A 20,509-nucleotide genomic window follows, 5' to 3' on the forward strand; every position below is an offset into this window, starting at 1 on the left:
GGTTAGAGTGTAGGGATGGCAGGGTGGCCTAGTGGTTAGAGTGTAGGGACGGCAGGGTAGCCTAGTGGTTAGAGTGTAGGGATGGCAGGGTGGCCTAGTGGTTAGAGTGTAGGGACGGCAGGGTAGCCTAGTGGTTAGAGTGTAGGGATGGCAGGGTAGCCTAGTGGTTAGAGTGTAGGGACGGCAGGGTGGCCTAGTGGTTAGAGTGTAGGGACGGCAGGGTAGCCTAGTGGTTAGAGTGTAGGGACGGCAGGGTAGCCTAGTGGTTAGAGTGTAGGGACGGCAGGGTAGCCTAGTGGTTAGAGTGTAGGGACGGCAGGGTAGCCTAGTGGTTAGAGTGTAGGGACGGCAGGGTAGCCTAGTGGTTAGAGTGTAGGGACGGCAGGGTAGCCTAGTGGTTAGAGTGTAGGGACGGCAGGGTAGCCTAGTGGTTAGAGTGTAGGGACGGCAGGGTAGCCTAGTGGTTAGAGTGTAGGGATGGCAGGGTAGCCTAGTGGTTAGAGTGTAGGGACGGCAGGGTAGCCTAGTGGTTAGAGTGTAGGGGCGGCAGGTAGCCTAGTGGTTAGAGTGTAGGGACGGCAGGTAGCCTAGTGGTTAGAGTGTAGGGGCGGCAGGGTGGCCTAGTCTTTAGAGTGTAGGGGCGGCAGGTAGCCTAGTAGTTAGAGTGTAGGGGCGGCAGGTAGCCTAGTGTTTAGAGTGTAGGGGCGGCAGGTAGCCTAGTGGTTAGAGTGTAGGGGCGGCAGGTAGCCTAGTGGTTAGAGTGTAGGGGCGGCAGGTAGCCTAGTGGTTAGAGTGTAGGGGCGGCAGGTAGCCTAGTGGTTAGAGTGTAGGGGCGCAGGTAGCCTAGTGGTTAGAGTGTAGGGGCGGCAGGTAGCCTAGTGGTTAAAGTGTAGGGGCGGCAGGTAGCCTAGTGGTTAGAGTGTAGGGGCGGCAGGTAGCCTAGTGGTTAGAGTGTAGGGACGGCAGGTAGCCTAGTGGTTAGAGTGTAGGGGCGGCAGGGTAGCCTAGTGGTTAGAGTGTAGGGACGGCAGGGTGGCCTAGGGTTAGAGTGTAGGGGCGGCAGGTAGACTAGTGGTTAGAGTGTAGGGACGGCAGGGTGGCCTAGTGGTTAGAGTGTAGGGACGGCAGGGTGGCCTAGTGGTTAGAGTGTAGGGGCGGCAGGTAGCCTAGTGGTTAGAGTGTAGGGACGGCAGGTAGCCTAGTGGTTAGAGTGTAGGGACGGCAGGGTGGCCTAGTGGTTAGAGTGTAGGGGCGGCAGGTAGCCTAGTGGTTAGAGTGTAGGGACGGCAGGTAGCCTAGTGGTTAGAGTGTAGGGACGGCAGGGTGGCCTAGTGGTTAGAGTGTAGGGACGGCAGGTAGCCTAGTGGTTAGAGTGTAGGGACGGCAGGGTGGCCTAGTGGTTAGAGTGTAGGGATGGCAGGGTGGCCTAGTGGTTAGAGTGTAGGGACGGCAGGGTAGCCTAGTGGTTAGAGTGTAGGGATGGCAGGGTGGCCTAGTGGTTAGAGTGTAGGGACGGCAGGGTAGCCTAGTGGTTAGAGTGTAGGGATGGCAGGGTGGCCTAGTGGTTAGAGTGTAGGGACGGCAGGGTAGCCTAGTGGTTAGAGTGTAGGGATGGCAGGGTAGCCTAGTGGTTAGAGTGTAGGGACGGCAGGGTGGCCTAGTGGTTAGAGTGTAGGGACGGCAGGGTAGCCTAGTGGTTAGAGTGTAGGGACGGCAGGGTAGCCTAGTGGTTAGAGTGTAGGGACGGCAGGGTAGCCTAGTGGTTAGAGTGTAGGGACGGCAGGGTAGCCTAGTGGTTAGAGTGTAGGGACGGCAGGGTAGCCTAGTGGTTAGAGTGTAGGGACGGCAGGGTAGCCTAGTGGTTAGAGTGTAGGGACGGCAGGGTAGCCTAGTGGTTAGAGTGTAGGGATGGCAGGGTAGCCTAGTGGTTAGAGTGTAGGGACGGCAGGGTAGCCTAGTGGTTAGAGTGTAGGGGCGGCAGGTAGCCTAGTGGTTAGAGTGTAGGGACGGCAGGTAGCCTAGTGGTTAGAGTGTAGGGGCGGCAGGGTGGCCTAGTCTTTAGAGTGTAGGGGCGGCAGGTAGCCTAGTAGTTAGAGTGTAGGGGCGGCAGGTAGCCTAGTGTTTAGAGTGTAGGGGCGGCAGGTAGCCTAGTGGTTAGAGTGTAGGGGCGGCAGGTAGCCTAGTGGTTAGAGTGTAGGGGCGGCAGGTAGCCTAGTGGTTAGAGTGTAGGGGCGGCAGGTAGCCTAGTGGTTAGAGTGTAGGGGCGCAGGTAGCCTAGTGGTTAGAGTGTAGGGGCGGCAGGTAGCCTAGTGGTTAAAGTGTAGGGGCGGCAGGTAGCCTAGTGGTTAGAGTGTAGGGGCGGCAGGTAGCCTAGTGGTTAGAGTGTAGGGACGGCAGGTAGCCTAGTGGTTAGAGTGTAGGGGCGGCAGGGTAGCCTAGTGGTTAGAGTGTAGGGACGGCAGGGTGGCCTAGGGTTAGAGTGTAGGGGCGGCAGGTAGACTAGTGGTTAGAGTGTAGGGGCGGCAGGTAGCCTAGTGGTTAGAGTGTAGGGGCGGCAGGTAGCCTAGTGGTTAGAGTGTAGGGGCGGCAGGTAGCCTAGTGGTTAGAGTGTAGGGGCGGCAGGTAGCCTAGTGGTTAGAGTGTAGGGGCGGCAGGTAGCCTAGTGGTTAGAGTGTAGGGACGGCAGGGTAGCCTAGTGGTTAGAGTGTAGGGACGGCAGGGTGGCCTAGTGGTTAGAGTGTAGGGGCGGCAGGTAGCCTAGTGGTTAGAGTGTAGGTGCGGCAGTGTAGCCTAGTGGTTAGAGAGTTGGACCAGTAACTGAAAGGTTGATAGATTGAATCCCCGAGCTGACAAGGTACGAATCTGTCGTTCTGCCCCTGTACACCTGAACATGTGTGAATTGGAGATGTGTCATTTACATGTTCCAACTCCCCCTGAGATTGTTGGAGTCACGACCAGAGTCACCATTGCCCAGTACCCCTGGTGCAATTATGGTGAAGTGACTTGCTCAAGAGCACAACGGCAGACTTTACCATCGTAGCACCTAGCATGCTACTCCTTTAAAAAGGCCCATGTCAGACCATTCCAGAGTTTCCCCCCACCTTCTGCCATGTCCTCCATGGCTTTCCGTACGCCCCTGTCGAAGGCCCGAGCATCAGCAGGCCTCTGGAACGTCAGGCCAAACCTCCTGTCCTCCACCATCCAATGGTGGAAGGTGGGCGTGGCCTTGGTGTACACAAGGTTCTTCCTCAGAGCACACTCCAGGATCACCTGAGTAATCACACAACAGACACGTCATTCAATCAGTCAACCTGTCAATCAATCATCATGATAATTATTTAGCAGTGTTGTATTGGAGACCAACTTCAGTCGAGACGAGACCAGAACAATGAGTCCAATTTAACACTATCTTGTACTGTACTAGTTGTCATGGTGACAGCATGTTGACTACAGAAGACTAGACTATCTTGTACTGTACTAGTTGTCATAGTGACAGCATGTTGACTACAGAAGACCAGACTATATAGTACTATACTAGTTGTCATGGTGACAGCATGTTGACTACAGAAGACTAGACTATATTGTACCGTACTAGTTGTCATAGTGACAGCATGTTGACTACAGAAGACTAGACTATCTTGTACTGTACTAGTTGTCATAGTGACAGCATGTTGACTACAGAAGGCTAGACTATATTGTACTGTACTAGTTGTCATAGTGACAGCATGTTGACTACAGAAGACCAGACTATATTGTACTGTACTAGTTGTCATAGTGACAGCATGTTGACTACAGAAGACTAGACTATATTGTACTGTACTAGTTGTCATAGTGACAGCATGTTGACTACAGAAGACTAGACTATATTGTACTGTACTATTTGTCATAGTGACAGCATGTTGACTACAGAAGACTTTTTGACATTTGTGTGTGTGTGTGTGTGTGTGTGTGTGTGTGTGTGTGTGTGTGTGTGTGTGTGTTTGTGTGTCTGATGCTCACATGAGTTTGTCCCTCACCTGTTTGTCCCTCACCTGTTTGTCCCTCACCTGTTTGTCCCTCACCTGTTTGTCCCGTAGACGTTCTCCATGGATGAGAAAGTGGGAGCGACCCAGGGGGGCGAGTCCCAGCCCCAGCTCGGGGGGCAGGACCCTGCAGACTCCCACTCTACTCAGAGCCCCCCCGTCCTGGACCAACCAGCCTCCACTGGAATCATCCCTCACCATCACCACGGCTTTTACACACACGATGTAGCTGTCACTGGAGAGGGAGGGAGAGGGACCATCAACACCATTATGAGTCAGAATTATTCATCATCACATTTCCTTCAGGTTAACCATGTAGCTGTCACTGGAGAGGGAGGGAGAGGGACCATCAACACCATTATGAGTCAGAATTATTCATCATCACAGTTCCTTCAGGTTAACCATGTAGCTGTCACTGGAGAGGGAGGGAGAGGGACCATCAACACCATTATGAGTCAGAATTATTCATCATCGCAGTTCCTTCAGGTTAACCATGTAGCTGTCACTGGAGAGGGAGGGAGAGGGACCATCAACACCATTATGAGTCAGAATTATTCATCATCACAGTTCCTTCAGGTTAACCATGTTATGCTCCTGGATTCTCACTCTGGTGATGATAGACTGAGGGAGGGTGTGTTTCACATTGCAGCCGACTCTTAAGGCAAGTTGAGCCTGAGGGTTGTACATCACCTTCCATCATATACAACGAATCAATAGTACTGGGCTTCTAAATACAACTAATCAATAGTACTGGGGTTGAGAGAGAGAGAGAGAGAGAGAGAGAGAGAGAGAGAGAGAGAGAGAGAGAGAGAGAGAGAGAGAGAGAGAGACTTCATTGAGAGAGAGAGAGACTTCATTGAGAGAGAGACTTCATTGAGAGAAATAGAGACTTCATTATGAGAGAGAGAGAGAGAGACTTCATTATGAGAGAGAGAGAGAGACTTCATTGAGAGAGGGAGAGACAGAATTCATTGAGAGAAATAGAGAGACTTCATTATGAGAGAGAGGGAGAGACAGAATTCATTGAGAGAAATAGAGAGACTTCATTATGAGAGAGAGGGAGAGACAGAATTCATTGAGAGAAATAGAGAGACTTCATTGAGAGAAATAGAGAGACTTCATTGAGAGAGAGAGAGACTTCATTATGAGAGAGAGAGAGAGACTTCATTATGAGAGAAATAGAGAGACTTCATTGAGAGAAATAGAGAGACTTCATTATGAGAGAGAGAGAGAGAGCGAGAGACTTCATTATGAGAGAAATAGAGAGACTTCATTGTGAGAGAGAGAGGGAGAGACAGACTTCATTGAGAGAAATAGAGAGACTTCATTGAGAGAAATAGAGAGACTTCATTGATATAAATAGAGACTTCATTGAGGGCCCAGCCGTATACTGTATGGTAACCTGACACAACACCAGCCCAGCCTCCTCTCAATAACTACACAGGACAGTGGAGGAGGAGGAGGGGAGGACGGGTAGGAGGTGGGGGAGGGAGAGTAGAGGAAATTGTAAAGAATGACTGAAGTGAATGGTGTCGTGAGGTCATTTGGGGTGATAGACTGATGGCCATATAGACTAGCCAGTAGAAATGAACAGAATACAGGCTATCTGCCCTCCATACAGTTTAGTCTACCTGATTACCATGCAGGGTACCAACAACACAACACCATGTAAGTCAGAACAGAACCATCAGGGTACCAACAACACAACATCATGTAAGTCAGAACAGAACCATCAGGGTACCAACAACACAACATCATGTAAGTCAGAACAGAACCATCAGGGTACCAACAACACAACATCATGTAAGTCAGAACAGAACCATCAGGGTACCAACAACACAACATCATGTAAGTCAGAACAGAACCATCAGGGTACCAACAACACAACACCATGTAAGTCAGAACAGAACCATCAGGGTACCAACAACACAACATCATGTAAGTCAGAACAGAACCATCAGGGTACCAACAACACAACATCATGTAAGACAGAACAGAACCATCAGGGTACCAACAACACAACATCATGTAAGTCAGAACAGAACCATCAGGGTACCAACAACACAACATCATGTAAGTCAGAACAGAACCATCAGGGTACCAACAACACAACATCATGTAAGTCAGAACAGAACCATCAGGGTACCAACAACACAACATCATGTAAGTCAGAACAGAACCATCAGGGTACCAACAACACAACATCATGTAAGTCAGAACAGAACCATCAGGGTACCAACAACACAACATCATGTAAGTCAGAACAGAACCATCAGGGTACCAACAACATAACATCATGTAAGTCAGAACAGAACCATCAAGGTACCAACAACACAACATCATGTAAGTCAGAACAGAACCATCAGGGTACCAACAACACAACATCATGTAAGACAGAACAGAACCATCAGGGTACCAACAACACAACACCATGTAAGTCAGAACAGAACCATCAGGGTACCAACAACACAACATCATGTAAGACAGAACAGAACCATCAGGGTACCAACAATACAACATCATGTAAGACAGAACAGAACCATCAGGGTACCAACAACACAACACTATGTAAGTCAGAACAGAACCATCAGGGTACCAACAACACAACACAACATCATGTAAGTCAGAACAGAACCATCAGGGTACCAACAACACAACATCATGTAAGTCAGAACAGAACCATCAGGGTACCAACAACACAACATCATGTAAGTCAGAACAGAACCATCAGGGTACCAACAACACAACATCATGTAAGTCAGAACAGAACCATCAGGGTACCAACAACACAACATCATGTAAGTCAGAACAGAACCATCAGGGTACCAACAACACAACATCATGTAAGTCAGAACAGAACCATCAGGGTACCAACAACACAACACAATGTAAGTCAGAACAGAACCATCAGGGTACCAACAACACAACACAACATCATGTAAGACAGAACAGAACCATCAGGGTACCAACAACACAACATCATGTAAGTCAGAACAGAACCATCAGGGTACCAACAACACAACATCATGTAAGTCAGAACAGAACCATCAGGGTACCAACAACACAACATCATGTAAGTCAGAACAGAACCATCAGGGTACCAACAACACAACATCATGTAAGTCAGAACAGAACCATCAGGGTACCAACAACACAACATCATGTAAGTCAGAACAGAACCATCAGGGTACCAACAACACAACACAATGTAAGTCAGAACAGAACCATCAGGGTACCAACAACACAACACAACATCATGTAAGACAGAACAGAACCATCAGGGTACCAACAACACAACACTATGTAAGTCAGAACAGAACCATCAGGGTACCAACAACACAACACCATGTAAGTCAGAACAGAACCATCAGGGTACCAACAACACAACACCATGTAAGTCAGAACAGAACCATCAGGGTACCAACAACACAACACCATGTAAGTCAGAACAGAACCATGCAAACTGGTGGAGGTTCATACAACATAATGCACAAGCTCTTCAGTCAAGTCAGTAGACTACAATTAATTCTCAAGTGTTTAACTAACTAACTCTCTTGTCTGTCTGTCTGTCTGTCTGTCTGTCTGTCTGCCTGCCGGCCTGCCTGCCTGCCTGCCTGCCTGCCTGTCTGTCTGTCTGTCTGTCTGTCTGTCTGTCTGTCTGTCTGTCTGTCTGTCTGTCTGTCTGCCTGCCTGCCTGCCTGCCTGTCTGTCTGTCTGTCTGTCTGTCTGCCTGCCTGCTTGTCTGTCTGTCTGTCTGTCTGTCTGTCTGTCTGTCTGTCTGTCTGTCTGTCTGTCTGCCTGCCTGTCTGCCTGTCTGTCTGTCTGTCTGTCTGTCTGCCTGCCTGTCTGCCTGTCTGCCTGTCTGCCTGTCTGTCTGTCTGTCTGTCTGTCTGTCTGTCTGTCTGTCTGTCTGCCTGCCTGTCTGTCATGTATGGACCCAGAACTTCATCAAGCATCTGACCAACTACGTGAGACTTTAGTTCATTGGAATTGGAAGGGACACACACAGGTTGCTAACCTCGTTCACCTACACACACACACACACACACACACTACCAGAGACAGACACACACACACACACTACCAGAGCCAGCCAGCCAAAGTGTTATGACCAGCGTTATGCAGGCAGCTCTGCTCCAATACTGTCTGGATTTCTAGGAGAGCTCAGAATCTACACACACACACATCCCACTAGTAGGTTGGATTGCGTCTGCCTCACACACACACACGAACACACACACACGCGCGCGCTGCATGAGTCACCAGCAGACAGCGTCTCTGCCTTCAGTCTGCATACAGCCACCAGACGACTCTAAATATATGACAGACGTATGTATTGTTGTTGAAACTGGCCAAATAAAAACATGGAGAGTAGCTCTCATCCACAATGACATAAGACTGTCTAGCTGGTCTGTCTCACTGTGATAAAGATAGGCTGTAGATCTGGTCTGAACGGAGAGGAATTCATATGAGAGGGTAGTAACATATCCACCCTGTGACGACAGCAGGGTGAAACACAGCAGACAGACAGACAGACAGACCCTATAATCTGAGGTCAGGCCACAACACAGACCTACTGCACCGGGCAAGAGAAGGGTGTGCACATAACCACACACTGGAGAGAGAACACACACACACGCGCACACACACACACACACGACAGCTACTAACTTCTGCCTATCCTGGCTCCTTCCAAACCCTCCCTCGTGGTCACACCTCATCAAACACACAGGTCATTAAAAGACAGAGACGTAGAGTCTGTCTGTCTGAGTGGCGTCCATCCCTCCACCACTCCTTCCTAGCAGACTGTGTGATGCGATTCTAATCTGTTACCTAGGCCTGCTTCAGGTAGACTGTGTGATGGGGTTCTAATCTGTTACCTAGGCCTGCTTCAGGTAGACTGTGTGATGGGGTTCTAATCTGTTACCTAGGCCTGCTTCAGGTAGACTGTGTGTGATGGGATTCTAATCTGTTACCTAGGCCTGCTTCAGGTAGACTGTGTGATGGGAGTCTAATCTGTTACCTAGGCCTGCTTCAGGTAGACTGTGTGATGGGATTCTAATCTGTTACCTAGACCTGCTTCAGGTAGACTGTGTGTGATGGGATTCTAATCTGTTACCTAGGCCTGCTTCAGGTAGACTGTGTGATGGGATTCTAATATGTTACCAAGGCCTGCTTCAGGTAGACTGTGTGATGGGATTCTAATATGTTACCTAGACCTGCTTCAGGTAGACTGTGTGATGGGATTCTAATCTGTTACCAAGGCCTGCTTCAGGTAGACTGTGTGATGGGATTCTAATATGTTACCTAGACCTGCTTCAGGTAGACTGTGTGATGGGATTCTAATCTGTTACCAAGGCCTGCTTCAGGTAGACTGTGTGATGGGAATCTAATCTGTTACCAAGGCCTGCTTCAGGTAGACTGTGTGATGGGATTCTAATCTGTTACCTAGGCCTGCTTCAGGTAGACTGTGTGATGGGATTCTAATATGTTACCTAGACCTGCTTCAGGTAGACTGTGTGATGGGATTCTAATCTGTTACCAAGGCCTGCTTCAGGTAGACTGTGTGATGGGAATCTAATCTGTTACCAAGGCCTGCTTCAGGAGATAGAGGCAGTGAGGCCAGTTGCAGACCTGAGGGGCAGACCCATTCTGTGTGATAGAGATAGAGGCAGTGAGGCCAGTTGCAGACCTGAGGGGCAGACCCATTCTGTGTGATAGAGGCAGTGAGGCCAGTTGCAGACCTGAGGGGCAGACCCATTCTGTGTGATAGAGGCAGTGAGGTCAGTTGCTGCACCAAGGGACTGGTAAACTACCTACAGACAGACTGGGGTCAGTTATGGACATAGAGGTTGGCTGATCTACTCATATTCCTAGTTTGCATATGACATACAATAACCCTATCATGACAGGCTGATTATAGGAAGAACCATTCTAGTCATATTGATCATTCTAATTATAGGAAGAACCATTCTAGTCATATTGATCATTCTAATTATAGGAAGAACCATTCTAGTCATATTGATCATTCTAATTATAGGAAGAACCATTCTAGTCATATTGATCATTCTAATTATAGGAAGAACCATTCTAGTCATATTGATCATTCTAATTATAGGAAGAACCATTCTAGTCATATTGATCATTCTAATTATAGGAAGAACCATTCTAGTCATATTGATCATTCTAATTATAGGAAGTACCATTCTAGTCATATTGATCATTCTAATTATAGGAAGAACCATTCTAGTCATATTGATCATTCTAATTATAGGAAGAACCATTCTAGTCATATTGATCATTCTAATTATAGGAAGTACCATTCTAGTCATATTGATCATTCTAATTATAGGAAGAACCATTCTAGTCATATTGATCATTCTAATTATAGGAAGAACCATTCTAGTCATATTGATCATTCTAATTATAGGAAGAACCATTCTAGTCATATTGATCATTCTAATTATAGGAAGAACCATTCTACTCATATTGATCATTCTAATTATAGGAAGAACCATTCTAGTCATATTGATCATTCTAATTATAGGAAGTACCATTCTAGTCATATTGATCATTCTAGTCATATTGATCATTCTAATTATAGGAAGTACCATTCTAGTCATATTGATCATTCTAATTATAGGAAGTACCATTCTAGTCATATTGATCATTCTAATTATAGGAAGTACCATTCTAGTCATATCAGGGCCCCAAACAATGGCTATTTTCAATACAGGTTCTCATGTTTGTTCTTGTCATGGATTTATTTTCAATACAGGTTCTCATGTTTGTTCTTGTCATGGATTTATTTTCAATACAGGTTCTCATGTTTGTTCTTGTCATGGATTTATTTTCAATACAGGTTCTCATGTTTGTTCTTGTCATGGATTTATTTTCTATATGGGTTCTCATGGTTGTTCTTGTCATGGATTTATTTTCTATATGGGTTCATGTTTGTTCTTGTCATGGATTTATTTTCAATACAGGTTCTCATGTTTGTTCTTGTCATGGATTTATTTTCAATACAGGTTCTCATGTTTGTTCTTGTCATGAATTTATTTTCAATACAGGTTCTCATGTTTGTTCTTGTCATGGATTTATTTTCTATATGGGTTCTCATGGTTGTTCTTGTCATGGATTTATTTTCTATATGGGTTCATGTTTGTTCTTGTCATGGATTTATTTTCAATACAGGTTCTCATGTTTGTTCTTGTCATGGATTTATTTTCAATACAGGTTCTCATGTTTGTTCTTGTCATGGATTCATTTTCAATACAGGTTATCATGTTTGTTCTTGTCATGGATTTATTTTCTATATGGGTTCTCATGTTTGTTCTTGTCATGGATTCATTTTCAATACAGGTTATCATGTTTGTTCTTGTCATGGATTTATTTTCTATATGGATTCTCATGTTTGTTCTTGTCATGGATTTATTTTCAATACAGGTTCTCATGTTTGTTCTTGTCATGGATTTATTTTCTATATGGATTCTCATGTTTGTTCTTGTCATGGATTTATTTTCTATATGGATTCTCATGTTTGTTCTTGTCATGGATTTATTTTCTATATGGGTCCTCATGTTTGTTCTTGTCATGGATTTGCTCAACTCCTGCGTCCTCGCTCCTGAGTCCTCTCTTGTATATCCTTTTGAAAAGGTCAGAGGTAATGGAGGAGAGGGGAAGTGGATGAAAACGCGCCTTTATGAAATTAGACTCTCCTCCACTTGTGTGTCATTATGTAAATGAAGTTCACAGGGGTGGAATAAGTGTATATAGTGATCAAAACAAATGAAGATAGCTGTGCAAGACATTTAGTAGATAAAACGATAAGCAGCATATTGTTCTTAAAATGTTTGCCGTGCTTTTCTCCTCTAACGAAACAACAGCTGAATCAAAGGGGGCGTGACACATTTCAAAAGTCTTCCGTGAAGGACTCGGGTAGGATACACATGACTGTCCTCCATGAAAGGTGGCTATTGAGGACGGGAGGACTCTCTTCCGTTCGCCTACTAACTCAATTGACATCTCCTCCACCACTCGGCCACTTATCGGTTTCCGGGTCACGGAGGAGCGAGGACAAAGGGTGGAGGATGGACTTTTTCCCAAATGAGAAAAGGCCAGGGAGTCACCTTGGTAACGTCAGGTTCAGTCCGGAATAAGGTAACAGGGAAAAACGCTTTTTCCAAATGGGAATTTAGTGAGGGTTGTTGATGTCACACAGCTGACAGGGAAGGGCGGACATTGAATGACTGAAAGCTGGGGCTTATGGACACGGAGGTACTATGTCATAGAACGATCAGATAGAAATACATGATGTAGAACAAACATTCTGTGTTATATGGAATGGGATTATACAGAGCAGTTCTGTCCTGCTGGCTCAGACCAGAAGGGTTTTAGGGGGTTGGAAGCTTGGTTTGCTATTGACTGGGGATTCTCTTCCAGCTGTTGCACTTGTCTGACCACTCTTACATGTGTGTTTCCCGAGCACACACACACACACACACAGTCCAGTTATTACCTCTGTACAGGTGAAGAAAAACAGTGTCTGCCTGGACATGTGAGGGTTATCAATAACTACAGCTGACAGTTACTAGATGCAACTTTCCCTCGGGGGCCTGGAGTGTCAATAATCTCCAATGACCTCACCTCATCCAAGACCAATGGTAAATCGGACTCTCTCTCGTTCTCGCTCTCCCCATCTGGCTCTCTCTCTCTCTCTCTTTCTACGTCTGTCAGTCTCTTTCTGTGTGTGGTGGGTGACAGGTAGGTCTAGTGGTTAGAGTGTTGGGCCAGTAACCGAGAGGTTATGGATAGAATCCCCGAGCTGACAAGGTAAAATTCTGTTGACCTGCCCCTGAGCAAGGCAGTTAACCCACTGTTCTCCGGACGCTGTGGATGTCGATTAAGGCAGACCCTGCACCTCTCTGATTCAGAGGGTTAAATGACTCCTTCACCTCTCTGATTCAGAGGGTTAAATGACCCCTTCACCTCTCTGATTCAGAGGGGTTGGGTTAAATGACTCCTTCACCTCTCTGATTCAGAGGGTTAAATGACTCCTTCACCTCTCTGATTCAGAGGGTTAAATGACTCCTTCACCTCTCTGATTCAGAGGGTTAAATGCAGAAGACACATTTCAGTTGAAGGCATTCAGTTGTACAACTGACTAGGTATCCCCCTTTCTGTGTCTGTCTCTCTCACTGTCTGTCTTGCTCTTTCTGTGTGTTTCTCGCTCTTTCTGTGTCTGTCTCTCTCACTCTGTGTCTGTCTCTCACTCTTTGTGTCTGTCTCTCACTCTTTGTGTCTGTCTCTCACTCTTTGTGTCTGTCTCTCACTCTTTGTGTCTTTCTCTCTCAGTCTTTGTGTCTGTCTCCCTTCCTCTATTATCCTCTGTTTCAGGAGCCAGTAATTCCCCTAGATTATTTTCCAGGTGGTGTGCACAGGCCCCTACCCCTTGCTATGTTGTGTTTTCTGTTTTGTGTTGTCTCTGATGCTCTATGACATGTAGATATGTTGACTGGAGCTGAATGAGCTGAGAAAATAATAGACTTTTCCCCGAATGCTAGAAAGACACGCATAGAAAGAGCATCAACTGTGTTGTGAGAGGCTTTCCCCTTTCTAATCATTCTGCTGTTATGAAGACATGGTCCAACTCATTCCTACACAGACAGTGAGTGAGGGAGTGAGTGAGTGAGTGAGTGAGTGAGTGAGTGAGTGACAGTGAGTGAGTGAGTGAGTGAGTGACAGTGAGTGAGTGACAGTGAGTAAGTGAGACAGTGAGTGTGAGACAGTGAGTGAGTGAGTGAGTGAGTGTGAGACAGTGAGTGAGTGTGTGACAGTGAGTGAGTGAGTGAGTGAGTGAGTGAGTGAGTGACTGAGTGACTGAGTGAGTGACAGTGAGTAAGTGAGACTGAGTGAGTGAGTGACAGTGAGTGAGTGACAGTGAGTAAGTGAGACAGAGTTAGTGTGAGTGAGTGAGACAGTGAGTGAGTGAGACAGTGAGTGAGTGACAGTGAGTGAGTGAGTGAGTGAGTGAGTGAGTGAGTGAGTGAGTGAGTGAGTGAGTGAGTGAGTGAGTGAGTGAGTGAGAGACAGTGAGTGAGTGAGTGAGTGAGTGAGTAACAGTGAGTGAATCAGTTAGACAGTGAGTGAGACAGTGAGTGAGTGAGTGAGTGAGTGAGTGAGTGAGTGAGGGAGTGAGTGACTGAGTGAGTGACAGTGAGTAAGTGAGTGAGTGAGTGAGTGAGTGACAGTGAGTAAGTGAGACAGTGAGTGTGAGTGAGTGAGTGAGTGACAGTGAGTAAGTGAGACAGTGAGTGAGAAAGTGAGTGAGTGAGACAGTGAGTGAGTGAGTGAGTGAGTGAGTGTGAGACAGTGAGTGAGTGTGTGACAGTGAGTGAGTGAGTGAGTGAGTGAGTGAGTGACAGTGAGTAAGTGAGACTGAGTGAGTGAGTGACAGTGAGTGAGTGACAGTGAGTAAGTGAGACAGAGTTAGTGTGAGTGAGTGAGACAGTGAGTGAGTGAGACAGTGAGTGAGTGACAGTGAGTGAGTGAGTGAGTGAGTGAGTGAGTGAGTGAGTGAGAGACAGTGAGTGAGTGAGTGAGTGAGTGAGTGAGTGAGTGAGTAACAGTGAGTGAATCAGTTAGACAGTGAGTGAGACAGTGAGTGAGTGAGTGAGTGAGTGAGTGAGTGAGTGAGTGAGTGAGTGAGTGAGTGAGTGAGTGAGGGAGTGAGTGACTGAGTGTGTGACAGTGAGTGAGTGAGTGAGTGAGTGAGTGAGTGAGTGAGGAGTGAGTGACTGAGTGAGTGAGTGAGTGAGAGACAGTGAGTGAGTGAGACAGTGAGTGAGTGAGTGAGTGAGTGACAGTGAGTAAGTGAGACAGTGAGTGAGACAGTGAGTGAGTGAGACAGTGAGTGAGTGACGGACAGTGACTGAGTGAGTGAGTGAGTGAGGTGAGTGAGTGAGATAGTGAGTGAATAAGTGAGACAGTGAGGTGAGTGACAGTGAGTGAGTGAGTGAGACAGTGAGTGAGTGACAGACAGTGAGTGACAGACAGTGACTGACTGACTGAGTGAGTGAATAAGTGAGACAGTGAGTGAGACAGTGAGTGAGTGACAGACAGTGACAGACAGACAGACAGACAGACAGACAGACAGACAGACAGACAGACAGACAGACAGACAGACAGACAGACAGACAGTGAGTTAGTGACCAAGTTTTTTTTTTGTGACTGAGTGAGTGTAGCAGTTGAATCAATGCGTGGTGGTCAGCTCTGGGTTACGTTGCAGAGCAGCGACCTTAGCTGAATGTCATTGGGCATCAGAGTCAAATACTAAAATACTGACAGTGCACATGTCAGTAACCTAGAGATCAATACATCTTCCACTAATGTCTCTGTCCTCTCTGTGTGAGTGTGTATGTGTGTCCGTCCTCTCTGTGTGAGTGTGTATGTGTGTCTGTCCTCTCTGTGTGAGTGTGTATGTGTCTCCGTCCTCTCTGTGTGAGTGTGTATGTGCGTCTGTCCTCTCTGTGTGAGTGTATATGTGCGTCTGTCCTCTCTGTGTGAGTGTGTATGTGCGTCTCCGTCCTCTCTGTGTGAGTGTGTATGTGCGTCTGTCCTCTCTGTGTGAGTGTGTATGTGTGCCTGTCCTCTCTGTGTGAGTGTGTATGTGTGCCTCCATCCTCTCTGTGTGAGTGTGTATGTGTCTCCATCCTCTCTGTGTGAGTGTGTATGTGTGCCTCCGTCCTATCTGTGTGAGTGTGTATGTGTGCCTCCGTCCTATCTGTGTGAGTGTGTATGTGTGTATGTCCTCTCTGTGTGAGTGTGTTTGTGTGTATCTCTGTCCTCTCTGTGTGAGTGTGTATCTCTGTCCTCTCTGTGTGAATGTGTATCTCTGTCCTCTCTGTATGAGTGTGTATGTGTGTCTGTCCTCTCTGTGTGAGTGTGTATGTGTGTCTGTCCTCTCTGTGTGAGTGCGTGTCTGTCCTCTCTGTGTGAGTGTGTATGTGTGTCTGTCCTCTCTGTGTGAGTGTGTATCTCTGTCCTCTCTGTGTGAGTGTGTATCTCTATGTGAGTGTGTATCTCTGTCCTCTCTGTGTGAGTGTGTATCTCTGTCCTCTCTGTATGAGTGTGTATGTGTGTCTGTCCTCTCTGTGTGAGTGTGTATGTGTGTCTGTCCTCTCTGTGTGAGTGTGTTTGTGTGTCTGTCCTCTCTGTGTGAGTGTGTATGTGTGTCTGTCCTCTCTGTGTGAGTGTGTATGTGTGTCTGTCCTCTCTGTGTTGAGTGTGTATGTGTGTCTGTCCTCTCTGTGTTGAGTGTGTATGTGTGTCTGTCCTCTCTGTGTGTTTGTGTGTCTGTCCTCTCTGTGTGAGTGTGTTTGTGTGTCAAAGAGAGAAAGTCAACAGAGAACTAATTTTATATTTGGATCCTTAATTTTGCAGACAATGAGTGCAGTTACAATAATGTGATTATTGTGTAAAGTCAGATGAATATAATAGTTTGATTAAAACGTTTACATGCTTTGCAAGAATAACGATTTCCCGTAATAATCCTGTTTACACGAACACATCTGAAATCAGGCTACCCGACGTCACTCTGATAAATGCAGAAAATTGCCAATCAAATCCAAGTTTATTTGTCACGTGCGCTGAATACAACAGGTGTAGTAGACCTTGCAGTGAAAAGCTTACTTACAGGCTCTAACCAATCGTGCAAAAAAGGTAGTATGTACATGTAGGTATGGTTAAAGTGACTATATGATGAACAGAGAGTAGCAGCAGCGTAAAAGAGGTGGGTGGCGGGACACAAGGCAGATAGCCCAGATAGAGCCCGGTTAGCCAATGTAAACGTTCTACCCTAGCGTCCATGTTCTTTTAGGGAAGCATATTTGATTCTGGGTTCTATAAGTTTGTGAAAACTACTTCTAAAGATCCACACATTGTAGTTTGTAACTCACTTCACTCGCGCTAAAGAGGGGTTCGCTCCGCTGGTGCTAGAACATGCGCAGATCATATGCGCAGATTAATGTGTTTACGTGTCCTAATCGTTTGTCAAAGTGTTCAGAAAACGGGGTGTTTTAATCGCCGTATGCTTCAGTCGATTTTGACTTTAAGCCTATTAAGAGAAGCAGAGTAAGGTGTTTACATGACTATTGGATAATCTGCCTACTACCATAATCAGTTTAATATCGCGTTATAAGTGTGCCTGTAAACGTATTCAATGTGTCATTACGGATAAAAAAAAATAAAGCCTTCAAATGTGTATTGAGTAGAATATCAAATGTTTATTTTAATAAACAGCAGCTTTTGCCCTTACTAATCATTATATTTATATGCAATCAGATAACTTTTTACAAACTGGGCATTTGGCCTGGCCTGCTGTGTGTAAGGACAACAGGTTCCTGTCTTTATTGTTTGGTTGCCGCACTAATGGCCCTCATGTCAAGGTAGCAAGGCGGTGAATGGGGCGCGCTGAAGGTTACAGTTTTTATGAATGGGCGAGCGTCACGCGACTGCCACGCAAACATCCCCTCCTGTGCCCTTCGCCCTTCCGACAGCTATCTATCAGGATCTGCATGACCGACATTCTTCAGAGCCTCTCTGCTTTCAAAGCAATAGGCCTACCTATGATTCAGCACGCACACGCAGCATTATAAAGGCGAATAGCCTATTGAATATCGACAAATAAAGGAGACTGTAAATTGATGCCATTAATAATAGGCTTGAATAAACCAAAATAGGTGTTGCCAACAAGAAAGATCTTGCCTACAAATACAAATTACAAGTAGGCCAATGCATCAAACATTATGCTATATGTTAGTCTACTAGAAATCTAATCGAACTGCATCACAGTGGTTCTCCCAGTGTGTGTGTGTGTGTGTGTGTGTGTTTTATAAGGAACTCAGTCAGGCTTTCATCTTACTCTTGATGCTGTAAAAGCAGAATGCACGAGGTGAAACTAGTTGTCCTCTTGTCATTGCAGACCTTAGAGACATTTTGCGAGGCCTTTTAGCCCAAATATCACATGAATACACAGACTTGCCAAAATATATAGAACTGGAAGAAATTTTGTTTTAAAACGTCTAAATGTTCAATACAAAAAAAATCTAATCAATACAACTCATGCCAAAAATGTGTAGAATTGCGGGAAAAGCGTGACCTGCACAATTCTCTCTCCACCAACAAGAAGGGTGTGAACCGTTTGTATCATAAATGTACCCCAATGCTGTAAGGGGAGACTGAGTGAAACCGTTTGGGAATCCCTGGCCTAAACAACATTAAAACGACCCAAAGACAAAACTCAGAAAGCTATACATGCCAAGACTATTGACGAGCCTCTGTTTACATTTCAAATGCTTTCGATTTGAGCACGATAAAGGAAGGCACGGCACAATGATTCAGACTTTATGAATAGCCTGGGGTTAGAACAGGCTACAAAGAAACTGGAATAACGATCCAACGTTACAATAATGACACGCAATGTCGTCCCGCAATTCTACGGGACATAGATTTTAAACATCTAAACATATATTTAAAAAAAACGGGTTGATGTTGTCATGTAAACTTTGCAAGACAAGCCCTGTCGTCCTCGATTGGTGTTTTTATGAATGAAACGTGCTCCCGGGAAGACTTCTTCCCCTAGTCACAGTTTGAAGCAAACATACTTTCAAACGATGACCTAAACACAAATAAGCAAACGAATAGCTACAAAGAGATAACAGACGACAGTCTCTGTTCCATCAGTCGATAGATTGTAACTTGTTTCAAACTTGGTTACATTTTTAAAAGGCCCTACCGCTGCTAATCGCTTCACAACATGTTTCCGATCCACCCACGCTGCAACCCCCACCCCCTTTAACGCTTATGTAAATGAGAGCGATTGTGAAAAGAGATGGTGGATGGGGCATATCGGATATCTCATATCCTCCTTCCGAAAAGAGTTCCCCCAGCCACAGCTTGAACAAACAAACACAGAACGATGGCCTAAACGAATGTTGCATAGGCTACGAGACAATAGCAACCGCAAAGTAACGAGAAGCGACAGGCTCAGTTCCCATCCGTCGACAGAATAACTTTTACAACGCTAGAGTTTCGAACTTGGTTACATTTTAAAAGGCCCTACTGCTGATTTCTTTACAGCATGTTTCCGATCCACCCACGCTGCAACCACCACCACACCTTCCCCCCCCGCAAGACAGAATCAGTAGACTAGAACAAGGCGGGGGCCCTAAAACCCCCCCAGTCCTCTTCTGCTTTCACTGTCAATATATTATAGCCTAATCCCCCATGCCACAGACCATTTTCAAACTTTGTAAAAAAAAACTTCTTTTTTTTAAAGACTGAAACTAAAACAGATCCACAAGGCATTCGTATCCAACAAATAAAATGTAACTTAGTTGAGCATTTCTCAAAGGGAAATATATATATTGGAGTCGATATTTACTAGTCTAGGATGTGCGGTTCCAATTTGACAATCGCTCCATCTGTTGCAAGCTGTCTGGCCAGCCAGGTTAACGTTAGTCGAACGCAAGTTCTTACTAGTCCGGGTCCAAAATCTGTGCCATGTGATATTATGGGCAGATTTTCTACTAGCCCGGTCTAAAAAAGTTACCTACTTGCCTCCGGCTATCTGAATTTTGAACCGTTTTTTGAAGCACTCAAAATGTTAAACTCTGCCCGATAATCATAGCTTAGTCCAGACATACTGTGTCATATAGCCGTGTTATTGTCTTCTTGTTTGATTTGCTTTCAACGCTTTGCGATCCTTTCTGCCAAATGAAAAGCGCTAATGAAGTTTAATACATTGTTATTATAATACTTACTCGCTTGGGTGTGTTTCTTCTATCATTTTCTCGTTTCACCTGAAATGATATCCCAATGCGGGTGCATGCTTTTTGCTCGTCATTTTTTTCAACACCTATCCTCAGTCCTTTCCCTTCTATTCCGCGTAGAAGCCTATCTCTCCGCTGCCTTTGTGTGAATACACAGCGCTCTTTGCTTCAGTCTGAGACTACAGTAGGTCTCTCTCTCTCTCTGCTGTCATTTTCTTGTCATGCCAACCAGTTGCTTGTGTAAAATAAAGACTCTCCGAAAGTTTATAATCCTCAGGGTAATACGGTGAAGTAAAACATGTGCCTCCTAAATTCTGGGGGCCCGTTTTTCGACGGCCCGTTCAGCGTTGCTGAATGGGCACTGGCGTTGCCGAGGGGTGGCCCCGCTAGAGCCCCATCGCTCGCTACTCCATGTTGGATTGTGCAGGCACCCCTACGTCACGGCGAAGGGAGATAGGAGATGCCGCGTTCAAAACAACTGGGAACTGGGAACTCGGAAATCTCCGACTTCCGACCTTAGTACGTGCAAGACTTCTGGAATTCCAAGTCGGGCCTCTTTCTAGAGCTCCGACTTTCCGACCTGAAAATCACTGAAGTCATGATCTGACCTCATATTTCCAAGTCACAGTTGTCTTGAAAGCGCCAGAGCAGTGTCCT

The 20,509-nt window shown here is 45.9% G+C and overlaps 1 protein-coding gene across 2 annotated transcripts in view; it reads right to left on the reverse strand.

Moving 5' to 3' along the window:
• Positions 1 to 20,302, reverse strand: part of LOC110531385 (sprouty-related, EVH1 domain-containing protein 2) — a 31,195-nt gene extending 10,893 nt beyond the window's left edge. The window contains exons 1-3 of one of the 2 annotated variants that reach the window (XM_036960372.1): positions 19,844 to 20,302; positions 4,047 to 4,257; positions 3,102 to 3,270 (exon numbers count right to left, since the gene is read on the reverse strand). In XM_036960372.1, coding sequence (XP_036816267.1) covers positions 3,102 to 3,270; positions 4,047 to 4,257; positions 19,844 to 19,869 — 406 coding nt within the window. In that variant the 5' untranslated portion in view covers positions 19,870 to 20,302. The remainder of the gene's footprint in view (positions 1 to 3,101; positions 3,271 to 4,046; positions 4,258 to 19,843) is intronic. The other variant, XM_036960373.1, reaches the window with a different exon arrangement.
• Between the last annotated feature and the right edge of the window lie 207 nt (positions 20,303 to 20,509).

Source organism: Oncorhynchus mykiss, chromosome 23, assembly GCF_013265735.2.
Source record: "Oncorhynchus mykiss isolate Arlee chromosome 23, USDA_OmykA_1.1, whole genome shotgun sequence".
Taxonomy (NCBI): Eukaryota; Metazoa; Chordata; class Actinopteri; order Salmoniformes; family Salmonidae; genus Oncorhynchus; species Oncorhynchus mykiss.